Source organism: Bos javanicus, chromosome 3 (assembly GCF_032452875.1).
Source record: "Bos javanicus breed banteng chromosome 3, ARS-OSU_banteng_1.0, whole genome shotgun sequence".
NCBI lineage: Eukaryota > Metazoa > Chordata > Mammalia > Artiodactyla > Bovidae > Bos > Bos javanicus.
The window spans coordinates 81538738-81558503 of NC_083870.1; the positions used below are offsets into that span (position 1 = coordinate 81538738).

General features: G+C 41.6%; 1 protein-coding gene and 1 long non-coding RNA gene across 3 annotated transcripts in view; one reads left to right on the forward strand and one right to left on the reverse strand.

The window, feature by feature from the left end:
• LOC133244482 (uncharacterized) overlaps positions 1-19766 on the forward strand; it is a 38177-nt gene that overhangs the window by 11037 nt on the left and 7374 nt on the right. The gene's annotated exons all lie outside the window — the stretch shown is intronic.
• Positions 6435-19766, reverse strand: part of ROR1 (receptor tyrosine kinase like orphan receptor 1) — a 467486-nt gene continuing 454154 nt past the window's right edge. For both annotated transcript variants that reach the window (XM_061411731.1, XM_061411730.1), the window contains one exon: positions 6435-10174. In XM_061411731.1, the coding sequence (XP_061267715.1) occupies positions 8747-10174 (1428 nt within the window). In that variant the 3' untranslated portion in view covers positions 6435-8746. The remainder of the gene's footprint in view (positions 10175-19766) is intronic.

Below are 19766 nucleotides of genomic sequence, written 5' to 3' on the forward strand. Positions count from 1 at the left end.
TTTAATCTTAACCTCTATGCTACAGTTACACCATTTTGTGGATAAGGAAGTAGAGAGTGCCTTACTTATTCAAGGTCTTTCGGCTCATACGTGGGAGAAGTTGAGATGTACATGTGCCTGTTCTCTTCTCTTCATCCAGGGTCCATGAAGCGGGGGTGGGTGGACATACAGGGTTGGATTCTATGTCTGAGGAATGAATTTATAGATTGTAAGGTCACTTTTATGGCACATTCAGGGGTGGTCTTGAGAATTTAGGATTTTTAGAATCTCCCCAGACAATTGTCATAATGACAGGGTTTGGCACCTATTACTCTATTGTGCAGCTGGCTAATGTTTCATTCCTGGTGCTATCTTTGGCTGATGAGTAGGTTATTTAGGGCAGTATGTCAAACCTAAGGCTAACTCTGAGCTCAGCTGGGAAGAGCACCAATTAGTGATTAGCTGCAAACATAGGAGACTAGTGCCCTGGGTTTGCTAAACGGACTGTGTGCCCTCAGGGCTTCCACGGGCTGGGCTGGTACTGGTGTTCCTAACTAGGATTTGCCCCCTTCCCTGGAAGAAGATCCTCCATCCCTGCCGCTGACTGTGATGCTGTGGCTAGTTGCGACTCTCAGTAGGTCAGGATTCATCATCCATGTCCTCTGATCAGGTTTGGGCTCAGAGTTGGTGTTGACCAAGAGGATGTGAGATGGGCACATAATATACAGCATGTCTGAGCACAAGTTTTCTGAATGTGTTTCAGTTCTGCCCCTTGCTCTTTTCCCTGTGCCATGACCACAGCACACAGTACACTGTTCTAATCCTACATCACAGGACACAGCCTAAATCTACATCATACACCACAGGACACAACCTTTACAGTACACTGTTCTAAATCTACATCACAGGACACAGACTCAATCTTAACCATTTGGCTGCCACAGCCAACAACGTGTGCCCTAGGACTGGGAAACTGCTCCGCTTTTCCATAAACAAGGCTGCATTCGACACTGGTGTCAACCAGGGCCATTACTCTGTACATTAGCCAGTGATCAGTGAACTGCTTCCCAGTTCTACATGGGACCTCCAGTCTCTGCTTGGGCTCTTTGGGCAGGCACCTTGGCCTGAGCTCTATTCAAAGCTGGAAAAGGGCATCTGAAGGAACATCTTTGGGTGCCATAAAATAGAACTGAACTGCCCGTATCTCTTGCTGTGGACACTTCTCACACTTGACTAACCGCTGCTCCGGTCTCAATTGCCTCCATAGCTCTAGGAGCAGAGCATTGGGCTATTTATCAATTTTATTTCTGGCAATTCCTGCTGCCAGAAAATTGGGCCACATTTGCATTCATGCCATCTGGACAGGGTCTTTCCCAGCTTGGCCTCCCTTCAGGGTCTTCATGCTCCTAACACCTTTGGCCTGCCACTGCCCCTCTATTTCTCCCAAGCTAGCCACCATTGAGGTTATAGACGGGGTGCCCCAATCGGGTGCAAGAGTAGCAGTCAAGGATCCAGAAGTGGTGGATGAGGCATTGTTCAAAATGGCGTCTTTCATGCCACCAGTAAAATGCTTGTCATCTGGGTCTCGGATATTTGGGTTAAACATTGATTGTTTCACACCCAGTTCTCTCACAACTTGGGTCAACTCGGCATAAGTATACCATTTACTCACAGCATCTGGGAGCTCTCCCACGTTCACCCAAAGGGTGCGGATGGCAGCATTAATCCATTCCATCCAGGTGTGTGTTTGGTTAAGGACCCCCTGAATGAGTTGCCTAGTGTTCTGCAACCTTTGTCTTAATGAGGGGTGAGGGGTTAAAGATGCCAACCATGCTATGTTGTCCCTGAACAAATGATACCCTCCACCCCTGTGTCCCAGAGTCTCAAAAGCCATGCTGCCAAGGGTTCCCCTTGCTTTTGCTAAAATTGCTTACCCAACTCGACCAACTCCGCCTGAGTATACAGTCGCTATGTCATGAACTTAGTCACTTTGGGGGCCCCTTGAGGATGTCCCCCAGGGCCATGGACTGCTCATGTTCCACTTTCTGCTCTACAGTGGGCCTGCTAACAAGCGAGGACCCATGGTCTCATGATGTTCATTGTCACTGACCCTCATTACCTCATAGTTCCAGGCGCTGGGTTCCTCAAGGCCAGGCATCTCTTGCTTCAGCGTGTGCAGACGCTGCTCTAGCTCTTCCTTTGTCTCTGAAACTCGTGCACTTGTGCAGCATGATGGAGAGCACGATCCATATTGGCCATCAAGGTAATCAAAGAAACCCACCCCACAGTGCCGGCAGCAGTACACGCCGCTTTGTTTGGCAAATGGGAACTCAGCCCCTGGAATGCCTCTTTAACCCTATCCGGTGACCCATCCACCACCTCCCAGTCTTCCACTGGCACCCATGCCCGGACGACCGTGGCCACCAGCTAACACGTGCTGTGTGGTGGCCCACTGGCCTCCTCCTTCCATTGAAGCCTCAGGCTCCCCTACCTGCTGGGTATCCTGCCGATGACACCAATTGTCTCGCTTCTCACACTGGCTTGCTGAACCCAGGGTGGGCAAGGCGTGAATGGGGAAGCTGGGAGAAAACTCCAGGAGCCCTCAGAACGCCAGATATATTTATTGTCTAATGGCGGTGGAGCTGCAAAAGGGGTTTCTCAGGTGGGGCTTATGTTCAGTTTACAGAACAAAAGAGGCTCATGGCCAAGCGGGTACATCACGACACGCATGCACAGTGCTGTGTCATCTCAGCTGTTACATAAGGATATATTTGCAAAACGTGGGGTGAGAGAGCCTGCCCAGCGCCACCCTGGCTAATTTGCTCTTTCCCTACAGGGAGTTTCAGTTTCAGCTCCTTTCAAGTGATTTTAAGGGACAGTGACCCAAAAGAAACCTTTCAGGTAATTGTGTTAGAATGGACCCCAGTGATAACTGGAGTTATCATCCTAATACCCAAGGACTACAGTGGCTTAGGAGGACTTGTCACTGAATGGAGCCTGATCTCCACTTATTTCTGTTACAAGGGTCTCTAGGGCCAGGAAGAGCTTGAGCACTAATCTATGGCTTTGTGCTGTCAGTTCTGGTGTTTCACGTGTGTATTTGAATTTACATTTAATAACACAGGTCCATGAAGATTGTTTAGAACCACTTTGCTTCAAATTTAATATCCCCTCAATTATCTTTATTTCAGCATGTTGACCTCTTAAAATATTGACCTTCTAAAAAGTATAAGTACATAATATGCATGCATACTAAGTCACTTCAGTCTTGTCAACTCTTTGTGACCCCATGGACTGTAGTCTACCAGGCTCCTCTGTCCATGGGATTCTCCAGGCATGAATACTGGAGTGGGTTGCCATTTCCTCCTCCAGGGGATCTTCCTGAGCCTGGGATCGAACCCACAGCTCTTATGTCTCCTGCATTGGCGGGTGGATTCTTTACCACTACCACCTGGCAAGGCCTGTAAGTACACAATGCCCTATCCATTCTTAACGAGGGGCCTTTCTCCTAATTGAACCATTCTTGGATAAGAATAGCAAATAACCTGGTCACTTGGGTAAGGATCAGCATGATGTCAGGCCTGGTTAGTGAATGTCATAGTCCTTGTGTGAATAAGCAATTCATGGTGCCTAAGATTCAACTAGTCATAAATGTGTCAAATGACCTTCTTGTATGTCTCTATGTTTTTAAGCCTTCCCAGTCTAATTTCCCAGAGGATTACATTGACGTTGGGTGCTTTGATGGTTTGTAAGGCTTTTCTTCCTCTGCATTAACAGGGTCCTAATACTCGACATTTATGGTAACAAATGTTGGGTGCAGTCATCTTTTGACTGCAGAATTTTCCTCTTATCTGTGTGCTCCTTTGCTCCTTCTGCTCCTCTTATATAGCATTTCTGCTTTGGTGTTTGAACTATTGGTTGAAAAAGATGCTGTATAAATTAAGAAGAGTCTGAAAGTCACCTCTTGCACCTCCCTTAGCTCCTCTTTTCGGTCCTCCCCCAGAGTTCTTGGGCTCTCAAGGCAGTGGGGAGCATAGTGGCACAGAAAAGTCCACAGGCCAGCCAGTGGGGACTGATAGATTGTAGATGGCAAAGGAACACAGCATAACCAGGCTCAGATGACTGCATCCAGCCAACTGGGTCAGGTTGTCATAGGAAGCTCAGGGGTGGCGGGGAGCCTCTGTAGTTGCTTCTGCTTGATGCTTACTTGGAGCTGGGCCTTCCATCCTTGCAAGAAAGACCAGCCTAACCTTGACCTCAAGTTGCAAAACAGAGGACAATTACTTTAGTTGTGTTAATCATCAGTACAAGGAGCCAAAAAAAGGTACATTAAGAAACCAACTCTTTTGAGCCTGTTCATATGAAAGAAAAAGCTTTCAGTCACCATCCAACATTGTGGGCTTGAGTGAACTAGACAAGGAGTATATTTTTGGAAAAATCTAGGTACTGTTACTTCTCCATTCCAAGTGAACAACTACAGAAAAATATAATCAATTGTCAAATGCTTAATCCAAACATTTTTAGCTTTGAATTTTATGTTGATGCCTTTTATTATTTTTTAAAATTAGAGTATAGTTGCTTTACAATGTGTTAGTTTCTGCTGTATATCAAAGTGAATCCGTTACATGTATACATATATCTGTTTTGGGATTTCCTTCCCATTTAGGTCAGCACAGAACATTGAGTAGAGTTCCCTGTGCTATACAGTAGGTTCTCATTAGTTATCTATTTTATACATAGTGTATATATATCAATCCCAATCTCCCATTTTTTCCCATCCCTCTTTTCCCCCTTTGCTTTGCAAATAATAAGTTCATCTATACGATTTTTCTAGATTCCAACATGTAGGCATTAATATACAACATTTGGTTTTCTCTTTTGAATTTTTGCTGAAGCAAAACTTGACTACCTTTAAGGGGACTAAAGCATTTGAAATGCTATTAAATGTTTATATGCACATTACTGAGGATGTAATGAGCATCCTCCCACCTTCCACCCCTAGACTTCTAGGCTGGTTCTCTAATCCTCAATCTTTAGACAATAGAAGGGCTTGTTAAAGCACAATTTTGTGGAACATGCCCCAGAATTTCTGATTCATTACTTTGAAGTGGGGCCTGTCAATGTGCATTTCTAACAAGTTCCAAATCTGCTGGTCTGAGGACACTTTGAGAACCTTTGTGTTCGGTAACCATCTTTGAAGGTGTGTAGATAACAGAGCTCATCTTTAATTAGTACTGAGAGGTTTGTAGGAGGCATTATCTGAGGTAGTGCTGTGAGCCTGCAGATGTTGATAATTAGGGATTTAAGGGTAAGTCCCCCCATCCCAGCGTTGAAGGAATTGGGAATGGTGGGAGGGGAAGAGCCTGGAGACATAAGAAGGAAATGGGAGTGAAGGGCAGACTGAGGAATTCAACTGAGAGGGAAAAACCCAACCTGACACAGATCTCACTGACATGTGAAGTGATTGCTTTATTGAGTTTGATCGCTGAGGTGGTGACAAGAGCTATACCTAAAACATATGGATAAGGCCCTGAAGGTTTTATTGTATCCCCTTCTGTATTAAATAGCAGAAATGGACAAGTTCTTTGAACTTTCATAATGATACTCATTTTCTTTGACAGTGTGTATTAATCGCCAGATGGGGAGTTCTTTCTTTTGGGCAAATAAGGTCATAAAGATAAGCTGTGACAATGAAATGGCCACATTTCTTTTATTTTATCAATATGGTTGGAATCTAAGTTGAACACGATAAGATGTACTCAGCTTTTTCAGAGTTCTAAGATGAGTTTTGATGTCTCAGTTCATACGGAAACATCAAGGCAGAAAAAGATTCAACTTTAAAACCCAATTTTGACAATCCATTTAATTGTCAAGTAATTACTCAATATATTATTTTGATTTTAAAAATTTAAATCTTGCCATCTATAGGTGGGTGATATATGGTCATAAAAATCACTGGAATTCTTCCTTCCACTTGTGGTCACTAGCAAAAGAATGTTCAAGTCTATTATAACAGCTTACTTGAAAAAAAAAAGCATTTCAATGAAATAGCAGTAAATAGAAATTATGATTCCTCTTTCTATGAAATGTCAAACATTAGGAGAAATAATATTAAAATTCCCAAATACCTCCATGATAGCAATATTCAGGAAATAGTTTATGGTAAACATTTTTAATAAACAGCAGCATAAAATAATCAGTGTTTAATATCTCTGGTGTGTGAAATACAAATGCATATATCCTCAATATAAAATAGGCTTCTTGTCATTACAATTTCATGCTTGTCTATTTGAAATGCCCATAATAACAAATCAAACATTAAGTAATACAGTGATTAAATGCATGCAGTGAAAATAAGGAAAGATAGGGCAAGATATCTGAGTAGTGCCATTATATATTTGAAAAAAAAAATCTATATCGAGTTAGAAACAAAGGAAACAAGGAAACAGACCAGATATAAAAATGCAGAGATATATTTCATTTCTGTGATACAAACCATAAACATAGTTTTGTGCAAAAAAGGGAAAAGATCTGAAAATAAAGTCATCTTACAAAATGCTGTCCACAAAGCGAAAGATATTTTTCAGTCTGTGAAAAAATACTATTTTAATACAAAAGGGACTGTGTTATGCAGTATCACAGTGCTTTATAAAATACATTATTACAAGTGGTTTTGAAATTTAGTTTGTTCACCTTAATGACTTCAGTAATTATAAAATGTTTAAAATAAATGTTATAGTTCTTTATAAAAAACTAACTTGAATTTATTTTTTACCCATAGTAATGTTTTTCCAGAGTAGATATTTTACTGGCTCATGGAATGCTAATTTCCCTTTAAGGGACTCCTAGAAAAACTCAGATTCACTGAAATTGTGTTTCCTTAAAATAATAAATATTCTTGGAAAACAATTGATTGTCATATGATATACAAAATTGTGGTTGAATCTTCATCATTAAACAGTTGCATAGCAACAAAAGGATACAAATATTCGCCTTTACCTAAAGTTAAAAAAATGTAACTGCTGAATCAGCTTATTTATGCCGTAAAATTGTATTATTTCCAAATAAATCTGAATATAGCCAATTTTTTATGTTCACAATACCTATAGGTCCATATTTGTTGTCTGAAGATTCATTGTTTGGGAAAATTGCCACACATTTTTGTAAACATATTTCTTTGAATTTGTTGTTTTACAAAATTGAAATGTCAATGTGCTTCTAATTATCCTACATTCTCTTTATCAAATATTATTGCCAGGAATTATTTTATATCCTGTAAGTCTCTTTGTAAGTCTCTTCAGCTGTAAAATTTAAAAAAAAATGAGACTTTGAGACATTGTTCTTAGAATAAAGGAGTTTTTTGTTTTTTGTTTTTGTTTAACAAGAGAAACATCAATCATAGTATTCCTTTTTATACAGAACTTGAAACCCATAAGAACTCTAAGTTTGGCAAAAGATGTCTAGCAGGTCAGGCATGAGATGCACATTTGATACCTTCTTCTAACTAAGGCAAAAATGATCATTTTGCTTCTATTTACCAGCTTAAAAAATTCAGTTCATGGTAAATGTTTGCTGAGAACTCAGTACCTGGTTTTCAAAGATATGTAATATTTTGCAAATAGAATTTATAGTCTTTGGATTCCAACTAACTCTATGGATAAATTGTCATATAACTGTTGGTGCTGGAATAAAATCTGTGAACATTTCCAGATAAGAAAATAAAGTGTGAGAAACTTTAAATTAACTAGATATTGATAACAAAGAGTTCCTCCTGCCCCAGAGTCCACTGATGGTGTGCACTCCCATACCTTGGACAACTCATATGCAGGAGGAGGCAAGCACAGATGATCTGGTCTGTAGCCACACCTCTACTCTTCAATGTTATTGGTCCAGGGAAGCTTCTGTGAGGCTGTCCCCACGGGAACCCTGTTCCCTTCCCACAGATGCTGATCTAGGCCAAGAGGCCACTTTTCTGACTATGCTGCCTTTGGTGCCTCATTTCTAATGCAACACAGAAAACTATCAACCCACAATCAACTTCAGCATCCACATGTAGCCTTCTTATGATCTGATGCCCCAGTTATTTCAAGGGCTTGTGTAAACACACTGTGGAAAGGCCTTCATGATCAACAGAGGAGATTCACAGAGAAGCGTACTCTGCACCCTCCAAGAAGCCCCACTGTCTAGAAGGCTTCAGAAACTTAACACTTGTCTTAGAAACTTACACTTGTCTTATGGCTCATTTCCATTTGGGATTTTAAATTTGGCCTAAAGTTTCCTCATTGATTCTGAACATCACTTCCACACAAACATGCACAGAATCTAAATTGAATCAATGTAATTCCTGAACATCTGTCCTGAAGAAAAGACAGCAGGTAGACAAATTCTACGGTATATACATTTTGGAGAGAGAACAGTCATGGTGACCAAAGGTGAATACATAAAGCACCATTTGACTTTCCTTTTTGGTTTGATACTTAATCATAAGGTCCTTTTCCTCTTCACTGGTTTACAGTGTTCAGTACTTGAAACCAGATGTCCCAATCCCAACGCCAGGGCATACACCCTGATGGAGTGTTGATCCCACAAAGTTTCTTTTCTGGCTGGTGTCTGCCCTGGTTGGTAAGACACAGTTAAACTTCACAGAAGATACTTGTTGCAGTGTCTGCTAAATGAGAACCTTACTTTAATAAAAATATTTGAATAGAAATCTTTTCTACGACTTTCTAGTTTCTCCTGTATACCACATTTACAAAAGTCGCGCATTTTACAGTTCTGCAGAAATCATAGATTCGGTGTGTCCATGAATGTTGGAGTCTCCTAGCAAAGACGGTTGCTTTGAGTCTATTTTGTAGGGTTTTTGAGATTTGTTGCCAAAAACGGTGATACCCATCCCACTGGGATGATTTGGAATCGACATGTGTGGTAGTAAGGGAATATTTGCTTCCTGATTGGATCCTGATGAAGGCAAGCTGGTCACGTGACCAGTACTGGTTGACCCACTGGCACTGCTGGGGGACCGACTCTTGGGAGGTGGGCAGTGTTGAATCACTCTGGGAGGGCCTGCTGGCTGATAGTGGGCAGCTGGAAACGCAGCATATCCAGGAGGTATTGGGTATCCATTGATGGGGATGAATCGCTGGTTCTGAGGTATTGGTGGGCTGATGAAACCAGCAATCTGGCCCTGTGGTGTAATACCCTGGCTCGGGAACATATAATTGGGATATCTGGGATTACTGAGATTACTCACTGGGCTGGCACTAAGGGAGGTTGTCTGAGTGGTGGCATTTCCGCCGGAAGGAGTGGTAGAGCTGGTATGACTTGAGAGTCCCTCCCAGGACCGAAGTCGGACATGAATATCTTTAAATCTTGGTCTCCTGGAAGGAATCTCATTCCAACACTCTGTCATGAGGCTGTACATCCTGGGTGGGCAGTCTTCAGAGCATGGCAACAGCTGTCGTTTTCTCACCATTTCAATCACTTCCTGATTACTAAATCCATAATATGGCTGGAGTCCAAAACTGAAAATCTCCCATAAGACAACTCCAAAAGACCAGATATCTGAATCAGAAGAGAATTTGCCATACATGATGGCTTCAGGGGGCATCCAGCGAATGGGCAGCAAAGACTTACTCTGCACCCTGTAGTAATCAGCAGAATATATTTCTCTGGAAAGCCCAAGGTCTGAAATCTTCACGTGAAGTTGCTCTCCAATTAAAATATTGCGAGCTGCAAGATCCTTATGAACAAAGAAGTGACTAGACAGGTATTCCATGCCAGCTGCAATCTGAATTGCAATGTGTAGAAAATCTCCGTGATCCAGGCTGGATTTTACAGTCCCATCTTCATCACTACTGCAGCCAACATCCGAATGTGGGGACCGCATGATGAGGAACTCATGGAGATCTCCCTGATTCATGTACTCAAAAAGCATACACACAGGTTGTTCCTGAGTGACAGCCCCTAGAAGGCATACAATATTGGGATGGTGTAGTTCAGCCATCAGGGAAGCTTCCTGTTGAAATTCTGTCCATTGCTGGGGGTTGTTATAGTCTTTCAAGGTCTTTATAGCAACTAACTGAGCATGGTCCATGCCTGGGAGATAGAGATGGCCCTTATAGATCTTTCCAAAAGCACATTCACCCAATTCTTCCATAAAACGTACAGCGGAAAGAGGCAGCTCTTTAGCCTTGCTCTGTATGGAAAAGAAAAGAAAAAAATGTTGTTTAAAGCATTTCCTAAGGCAAGATATGCTGGCATCTGAAAGGAGGGATGGGTTATATCGAGAAAGGTTCTATATATCAAATTAAATACAACGTTGTACATCTAGAAGTCTTTAAAATTGTTGGCTGCAACTTAGCCATAGGCAAATTTCTGTCCATCATTCACCTATCCCTCCATCCACACCCCCTGCTCCTACAGTGCTTTATTGCTATTGCCTAGAATCTTCCTACTCAAAGGGTGGTCTTGGGAAGAACAATATCAGCACCACTTGAAGCTCATGATAAATGCAGATTCTTGGGCCCACCTTAGACCTACAGAATCAGGATGTGCATTTAATAAGACCCCAGGTGATTTTGGTGAACACTGGAGTGTGAGAAGTGCTGCAGAGGATACAGCCTTCATGCTTAGCCTGGCACTTCAGAGTATCTGTGATTTGCTCTTACCCTTGCTACCCCTCTACATGATGGCGTCATTTAGCTGAATAGGTTTCCTTATCATCCACATGCAAACACCATGCATGTTCTTGCCTTACACCGTTGTTCTTCCAATGCTGTCCTATTTTTAAGGTGTATATTGAGCTAAAAGCCAGAGAAACCAAAATAAAAGACTGTTCTGAGGTGCCCATAGTAGAGATGGGGAGGTTTGGAAGGGGCTCCTCTCTACTTTTCGAATCCTTGCTCTGAAACTCCCCCGACCACTCTGGTCTTTGCCTCTTCTACAATCCCTCTAGCTTTATAGTCCGAATGTCGCTACGTGCAGGACGCAGTGAGGTAACTGGTTACTTGCATGATCTCTGCAGACTGATAGTTCAAGTTGAAATTCTGCCCTCTCTACTCACCAGCTGTGTGACCCTGGGTACAATATTGAACCACTCTGTGCTTCAATTCTCTCATCTATAAAATGGGATGATAATCATTGTACTTATCTTGTAGGGTTTTTGCAAATTTGCATGATGTCTGGAACATGACAAGGGCTGTTTAACTTTTAAATTATTATCTCGCTGTTGCTATTCTTTTAATGAAAGAAAAACAACATTTGTCCATTTTATATTTTGTCCTTTCAATCAGATTTCAATGTTTTGAAGGGAGCCATTGCCTTTAAACCAACTGATTATCTCTACAGCTTTGCAAGTGAATTATTTACTGATTGACCTTAAAACAGGAGAAAGCAACTAACACACAATGAAAATAAGTATTAAGCTGTGACATTTAATATTGAAAGTAAATGTCTATTATGTCATGTGTTTTTACTATTTTTGAAACTCATCTCCAATCTATCCTGAAGTTTAACCTAATTTGTTATGGAAAAAGTTTAAAAGCAATGTATTTGTACATAAACTGGTTTTTTAAAATAATCCCTTTAAATGGACTTTAATCCTTATTTTTTAGAAAAATACTGCTGAGAGTATCCCAATTGAAGTTGACAATTCTGCAAATACATATGGAATTCAGAGCTCTGTGCACAGTTTAACAGTTTGGAAAATTAAGTATAAAATTTCTCCAATTCAAACTCTGCTAATCTAGAATTCATGATGATTAGCTCCATTCTAGGCTGATATTTTCCAGGGCAAAATGCCCATTAACCTAATGATAAGTGTAAATAAACTTGCAGCAAGATACCCACTTAATTGAACACAACAGAACTGAGGGTTTCCCTCAGAACTTTTCTTAATGATTTAAATGAATCCAATTTATGGGAAAGTCCCTTGAATGGCACGGAAGGTATTACTTTTGATCTAAACAGGATCCCCATGCTTTTGGTATTAGAGAAAGGTAACGGTGGGGTAATAAAGTACTTCTGAGGGAAACTGGGATGAGGAACTAAACCCAAGGAATATAAACTGATTAAGCTTCCCAGGTGGTGCTAGTAGTAAAAACCTGCCTGCCAGTGCAGGAGACACAGATGCAGGTTCAATCCTTGGGTTGGGAAGATCCCCTGAAGGAGGGCAGAGCAACCCACTCCAGTATTCTTGACTGGAGAACCCCATGGACAGAGGAGCCTGATGATCACAAAGAGTCAGACATGACTGAAACGACCTAGAATGCACATGCTCAATGAGGATTTAGGACTCCCCCACTGAAGCAAACCCATAGGCAGTGTGGGATAATTCAAACCATGTGACCTTTGGACTCATATCAACACAAATCTGAATTTGCACTTTGGATCTGCTGCTTTTCATTAATAATAGTTAATATTTATATAGCATTTACTATGTGCCAGACACTGTTCTAAGCACTTGACAAATATCCTGGTGTCTCAGATGGAAAAGAATCCATCTGTCATGCAGGAGATGTGCAGGGTTCCATCCCTGGGTTGGGAAGATCCCCTGGAGAAGGGAATGGCTACCCACTCCAATATTCTTGCCTGGAGTATCCCATGGACAGAGGAGCCTGGTGGTCTATGGTCCATGGAGTTGCAAAGAGTTGGACACAACTGAGCAACTAACATTACTACAACAATCCTGTGGGATAAGTCCTGTATTATAGGTGACTGAACTTGGGTGACTTAACTTCTCTAAAACTCTATTTCCACATCTATAAGATAATATAATATCTAGCCTCCATAATTACAGTAGGGATTAAATCCAACGATGTATGAAAGTAATTTCCACCTAATAAGTGGTCTTTAAATCAATTTTATTATCCATATTAGGGAAGTAATCCAAAAAGTTGAGTCAATGCAAATGATTTAGATCCATTTACAGCCTTAAATAGGGCTTCCCTGGTAGCTCAGTTGGTAAAGAATCTGCCGGCATGCAGGAGACCCTGGTTCAATTCCTGGGTTGGGAAGATCCCCTGGAGAAGGGATAGGCTATCCACTCTATTATTGTTGGGCTTTCCTGGTGGCTCAGATGGTAAAGAATCCACCTGCAATGTGGAAGACATGGGTTCAGTCCCTGGTTTGGGAAGATCCCCTGGAGGAGGGCATGGCAAGCCACTCCAGTATTCTTGCCTGGAGAAACTCCATGGATAGAGGAGCCTGGTGAGCCACAGTCCATTAGGTTGCAAAGAGTCGGACATGACTGAGCAACTAAGCACAGCACAGCCCAGCCTCAAATAGCTCTAGATAGCCATATATGTTTAAAAAAAAAAAAAGGAATGTTTAAGTTTCTTGTTAATCTTTCTTTGTACTCCTGTAGTTTTTTTTTTTTTTTTTAATTCTTTAAAAATGACAGAGAGTCTGTCTTGGAACCTGCGGGTGGGTAAGAATTTGAGTGTCCTGTAGCTTTTTCCTCTGAGGATTCTGGAAGATGCAGATGGAGGCAGAGGGAGCAAAAAAACCCATGGGGAAGAGTAGATGGTGGCAGATGGGAAAGGAAGCAAGCAGGCCAAACTTATGTGGATGGGAAGAGAAGAGGAGGTGGACAGGACTTTGGCGCTGGCCTGACACATGGCCCCTGGGGCTTCATGGCTAAGAAGGCCGGCTGCATTCCCCTACACTGAGGTAAGCAAATTAGTTCTCTGGTATTCATCTATGGAAGAAGAACTTTTACTCTTGCCATTTTTTAGACAGAGAAAGAGGCTTAGAAAATTATCAAGAATTTTTAAGAGAGCCAAAACTGCTGTCCTTGCGTGTATAAGGCCTTCTGTTGAAACCAGAGAAGCCCGCTGGCCAACAATCCCAGTTGGACACAGCATGCCTCTGTCAGCTCAGCCTGGGGCCTGACACCTTGTAGGGCTGTGAGGTCAGCTTTCGGTGTGTGGCCACTCTGTGGAATGATAATTGTTCTTTCTCCCTGTTCAGATGCATGAAAAAAGTTCGTTTTGACTCCAAGTGTGCCTTGTCATAATACCCAGTGGGCCAGAAGGCATATAGTCCATACCCTTCTCCAGCCGATAGAAGGAAGGAATAGTTCACAAGAGATAGTCATAACCAAATTTGGGGATTTGCTTTGGAAAGAAGCATGGAAAGTAAAACGACCAATTTCACAAAACCTTTTCTTGGAACACCTGTGCAGCAGCCGGTATAGAAATACCCAGGAAAAAAAAGAAAAAACAAAACCAAAAAGCTGCTCAGAGCTTGGTTTCAGGGGAACAATTTACACAGTGATTTGCATTTTTTAAATGCTCAAGTTATTTGGTACAAATGAGTTTTAACTATAGACTCATTTTCAAATTTTACATAAATCCTGAACTAGTTAAAAAATCATAAAAATCCTTAAAGAAGCAGTCAGTAGACTGTATGGTGACGGCAGGAAATTAGCTGTATTGTTGAGGAACAGATGGTTTACATTATACAAACCCTTTAGGCTAAACTTGTTTAGGTCTGGCATATTGTAAATTATATTTTAGTAATGAAAGTGAAATGACCTCTGCTTGACCTCAAGTGGGGTTTGTCTGTTTGAACCAATGTAGTGGAAAACTATGAAAGAAAATGAAGTCATAAAGTTTTGGCAGTTCAATTTTGGCTCATTTCAAGTTAAAGGGTTATAAATCTGTTTAGTTTTTGTTTGACAAGTATTTGTCATACAGGGATGTACAAAATGTAAAGAAGTGTAAAATACACATGAGGCACGATGCCAAAGTAAACCAAGTACAAAGGAAAGCTGGAATGAATAGGGTCCTGGGCTCCTATCTCTTTATCACTCCCTCCATTAGTTGAATGACAAGATGGGCTCCGTTTATTATATGCTGTAAGGCAATTAAGTACCTTAAAAGTGAAACAGGCTTTCAGTTTAAATGTTAACATTTTTACTTCTCAAAGTAAACACACATCTGCCTCAGTGTGGTTTAAAAAATTATATAATTTTGGCGGGGGAGAAAAATCAGAGTTGATGTAGAAGTTGATACATTATTCTAAAATCTGATTGTATTTCTTCCCCTTGAAATTTCTGAAGAGCAACTGTATTCAGGCTTCAATGAGCTCTGACCAGAAAGAAAATGAAGAGAGAACATTTTTAGATGGTGAGTTGTTAGGTGTGAGTCCATATGAATATTGTCCTGTCTAAACAGCTGCTACAGAGGCCAGGCTTCTCTCACCTGAGTGATGCATACTAAGCGAGGACATGTGCCCCTTTTACATCCATTAACTTGAAGTATGAAAGCAATGAACCATGGGTAGAGTTTTTTAAAAAACTGCAATTATGTAGATGGAAGATGGATAAGAGCGACAGACTCAGCAACTTTATCTCTCTCCACCTTTGGGAAGTTACACCTTAGGTGATAATACACCTCTGGGTGACACAGCTTGCGACTAACCTGCTATTTCCTGCTCACTTTTCCTAAATGATTACCACAGGAAATGAGGTGAGGATTTTGTGATGGCCATCAACGTTGGCATGCAGCACTGATTCCGCTCTGTGACCTTTCACCTCTAACCTGAACGGGGCATGATTGATGGCTTTACTTTGAGTCCAGAGTGACGCAGACACAGAGATAGAAAGCAGAGCCCCAGGACGGTGGTGTGAACCAGAAGCCAGGGTGGTGCTCCGGGACAGGAAGGTAGCTTCAGCAGCAGGTGCTGGGAAAGGATTGACGTCCACGTTCTTGCAATGGACAAACCTCCTCCTACAGTCCTTGAATCCCTTACACTGGTTCCTTTCCCATGCCTTATGCCCTACCACTGCTGCCCTCTCACAAATATCTTTCACTACACACACATGCCGATTCTAGCTGGATCAAGTATCTGCAGGAGAGGTAGGTCCCACAAGCGGCATTTGTCCTCAGCTCTCTTAGAGGAATAATGAAGCAGATCGTGGCCCTATTGGAATTTCAGGGGGAAGGGGGTGGTATTTGGGATAATAGGAGGATACGACCAGGTTTGTTTCTCTTTGGAGGCTTCTCTGAGAACTATATTCCTTGCAGACTTACTCTCTGAATCTCAAGTACTGACCAGCAGAGTCTACACCAGAGCAGGCACTGGAATCCCCCAGAGGGCTTGTTATAACACAGATTGCTAGGCCTCACTCCTAGAGTTTCTAATTCCGTAAGTCAGATTCTGCACTTCTGACAGGTTCCCAGGTGATGAGGATGCTCTGGGACTGGAATAAATGAGAGAACCACTGGAATAAATGGAATATGACTTTCAAAAAGAAAGGAAAGAAAAGAATATGCCTTCCTGGATCAATCAGTTCACGAGTGTCTGGTCCCTGCTCCTGGCATGATGAATGACTACAGTCTCTCTGCAGAACCAATTTGAGCAATTTTGACTAATAGAGACAGAGACTGTAACACTCTGCTTTAGGAAGATGCTTTGGAAATGCCAGCAGAGAAAAATGTAAGAGCCATCAACTAGTGTTTTACTGGGTTATATTCTGCATGGCTCCTGTCTTAAGAGATTCAGGTTTTGAAATAGACATCACTTTATAGCTTGGGCCATGTCATCAGTTTATTCTATTTTCATGTGCAACCAATTGTATAGGATGTATTTTCATAGCTGGTTACCTCAGTCAACTGATACTATATATACTATATACCAAAGAGTATACACAGGGAATAGCATATGAGAAACCATTTAAGAATCACGAGGAGAGGGGACACAGTTCCTATTCTAGATGTTTGTAATCTGAGCTACCATGTACTGAATACTTGCCATGTGCCAGATGCTGAGATCATAATAATGGCTGCAAGTTGGGGCTGCGGGTGGAGTGTTTATGTGTCAGGCTATAAGTACTTTATACATATGAATTCCTTTCATATCACAATAACCCTATGAAATTGGTCACTATGACTATTATCCCCGTTTCACAGATGCAGAACCTGAAGAACGGCAGTTAAGTGACCACACAGCTAGTATTTAGGTTGTAAGTTCAGACTCCAGGGTCTGTCTTCCTCATGACTACACTATACTCCCTCATGGGCTCTCTCACTGTTTAATGCATCAACTCATTTAACCCTCATCACAAACCCATGAGATACATACTATGATTTCTGCACTTTATGGATCAAGAAATTAAGGCCTTCGAAGTTAGGTAGCTTGCCTGTGGAAGCATAACTATTAAGTAGTAATGCCAAGATTCAGCTCCACCTATGTCTGGCTTCAAAGATGGAGCACTTTTCTGGGAAAAAGAGGGTAGTTTTCATTTGGAGCCTCAGAGGGCTCCACAATTTTAGAAGCATGAGTCCCACTGGTGTAAAAGTGGAATGTCAAGGTGTAATTAATTACTCTCTGGTTTCTGATGACCTAGACTTTGGCTGATCCTTTGTTGCTCACACTAGTTGACTGGGATAAGTGAATAAAACCATTCAACAGCAGCCTTTACCTGAGTTGGGCATAAGAGCCCTGGATAGCATACAAGATTGAGAGTTTTTAGTATCTGAGAGGAATTCATTTGACTCTAAAGCTGGTTTTCCTTTCCTGTGCATTTTACTGGTTCTTAGGTAAACAGTGGTAGAATTGTGAAACAACTGACCCCACTCATAAATGGAAATGATTACATTCTAAAGCTTAAAGGCCACAACCATTTGATTTGGAGAGGTTATGGACATTTTCAAAGACTACAGCCAAACTAAGTGCCTTCCGGCTTAAGCAATCAAATCCTGGAGGACATTCCAACCAATAGCTGGCCACATTTGCTCAGAGTTCAGCTACGCTTCTCTGGAAGTGATTTAACCTCAGAAACAGTTCTTTTCTCTATAATGTAACTTTCTGATAGTTTGAATGTTTGGTAGTGACCAGGGTTGATTCTGTGGTGGGGTTACTTTATAGTGTCAGTGGGAGAGGGTCAATTCTGCCTGTAAAGAGGTAGAACAGACGTCAGTAATTTGTATGTCTGCATGAGCCACGGTGGGCTTGTAACTTGGGCATGTGTATTTCAGCAGCCAGAAAATTAAGGAACACTGGGCTCCAGACCTGCTCACACCTGGGTTCGAGTTTTGGCTCTGCCACTAACCAGCTGAGTGACTTTGGGTAAAATCTTAATCTCAAGCCTCAGTTTTCTCACCTCCCAAAATCAGGCTCAAAAGGAAAGATATAAACATCTGAATGCAGAGTTCCAAAGAATAGCAACAAGAGATAAGAAAGCCTTCTTCAGGGATCAATGCAAAGAAATAGAGGAAAACAACAGAATGGGAAAGACTAGGGATCTCTTAAAGAAAATCAGAGATACCAAAGGAATAGCATATGAGAAATAGCATATTTCATGCAAAGATGAGCTCGATAAAGGACAGAAATGGTATGGACCTAACAGAAGCAGAAGATATTAAGAAGAGATGGCAAGAATACACAGAAGAACTGTACAAAAAGATCTTCATGACCCAGATAATCACGATGGTGTGATCACTGACCTAGAGCCAGACATCCTGGAATGTGAAGTCAAGTGGGCCTTAGAAAGCATCACTACGAACAGAGCTAGTGGAGGTGATGGAATTCCAGTTGAGCTATTCCAAATCCTGAAAGATGATGCTGTGAAAGTGCTGCACTCAAAATGCCAGCTAATTTGGAAAACTCAGCAGTGGCCACAGGACTGGAAAAGGTCAGTTTTCATTCCAATCCCAAAGAAAGGCAATGCCAAAGAATGCTCAAACTACCTCACAATTGCACTCATCTCACACCCTAGTAAAGTAATGCTCAAAATTCTCCAAGCCAGGCTTCAGCAATATGTGAACCGTGAACTTCCAGATGTTCAAGCTGGTTTTAGAAAAGGCAGAGGAATCAGAGATCAAATTGCCAACATCCGCTGGATCATGGAAAAAGCAAGAGAGTTCCAGAAAAACATCTATTTCTGCTTTATTGACTATGCCAAAGCCTTTGACTGTGTGGATCACAATAAACTGTGGAAAATTCTGAAAGAGATGGGAATACCAGACCACCTGATCTGCCTCTTGAGAAATTTGTATGCAGGTCAGGAAGCAACAGTTAGAACTGGACATGGAATAACAGACTGGTTCCAAATAGGAAAAGGAGTACGTCAAGGCTGTATATTGTCACCCTGTTTATTTAACTTCTATGCAGAGTACATCATGAGAAACGCTGGACTGGAAGAAACACAAACTGGAATCAAGGTTGCCGGGAGAAATATGAATAACCTCAGATATGCAGATGACACCACCCTTATGGCAGAAAGTGAAGAGGAACTAAAAAGCCTCTTGATGAAGGTGAAAGTGGAGAGTGAAAAAGTTGGCTTAAAGCTCAACATTCAGAAAACGAAGATCATGGCATCCGGTCCCATCACTTCATGGGAAACAGATGGGGAAACAGTGGAAACAGTGTCAGACTTTATTTTGGGGGGCTCCAAAATCACTGCAGATGGTGACTGCAGCCATGAAATTAAAAGACGCTTACTCCTTGGAAGGAAAGTTATGACCAACCTACATAGCATGTTAAAAAGCAGAGACATTACTTTGCTAACAAAGGTTTGTCTAGTCAAGGCTATGGTTTTTCCTGTGGTCATGTATGGATGTAAGAGCTGGACTGTGAAGAAGGCTGAGCGCCGAAGAATTGATGCTTTTGAAGTGTGGTGTTGGAGAAGACTCTTGAGAGTCCCTTGGACTGCAAGGAGATCCAACCAGTCCATTCGGAAGGAGATCAGCCCTGGGATTTCTTTGGAAGGAATGATGCTAAAGCTGAAACTCCAGGACTTTGGCCACCTCATGCGAAGAGTTGACTCATTGGAAAAGACTCAT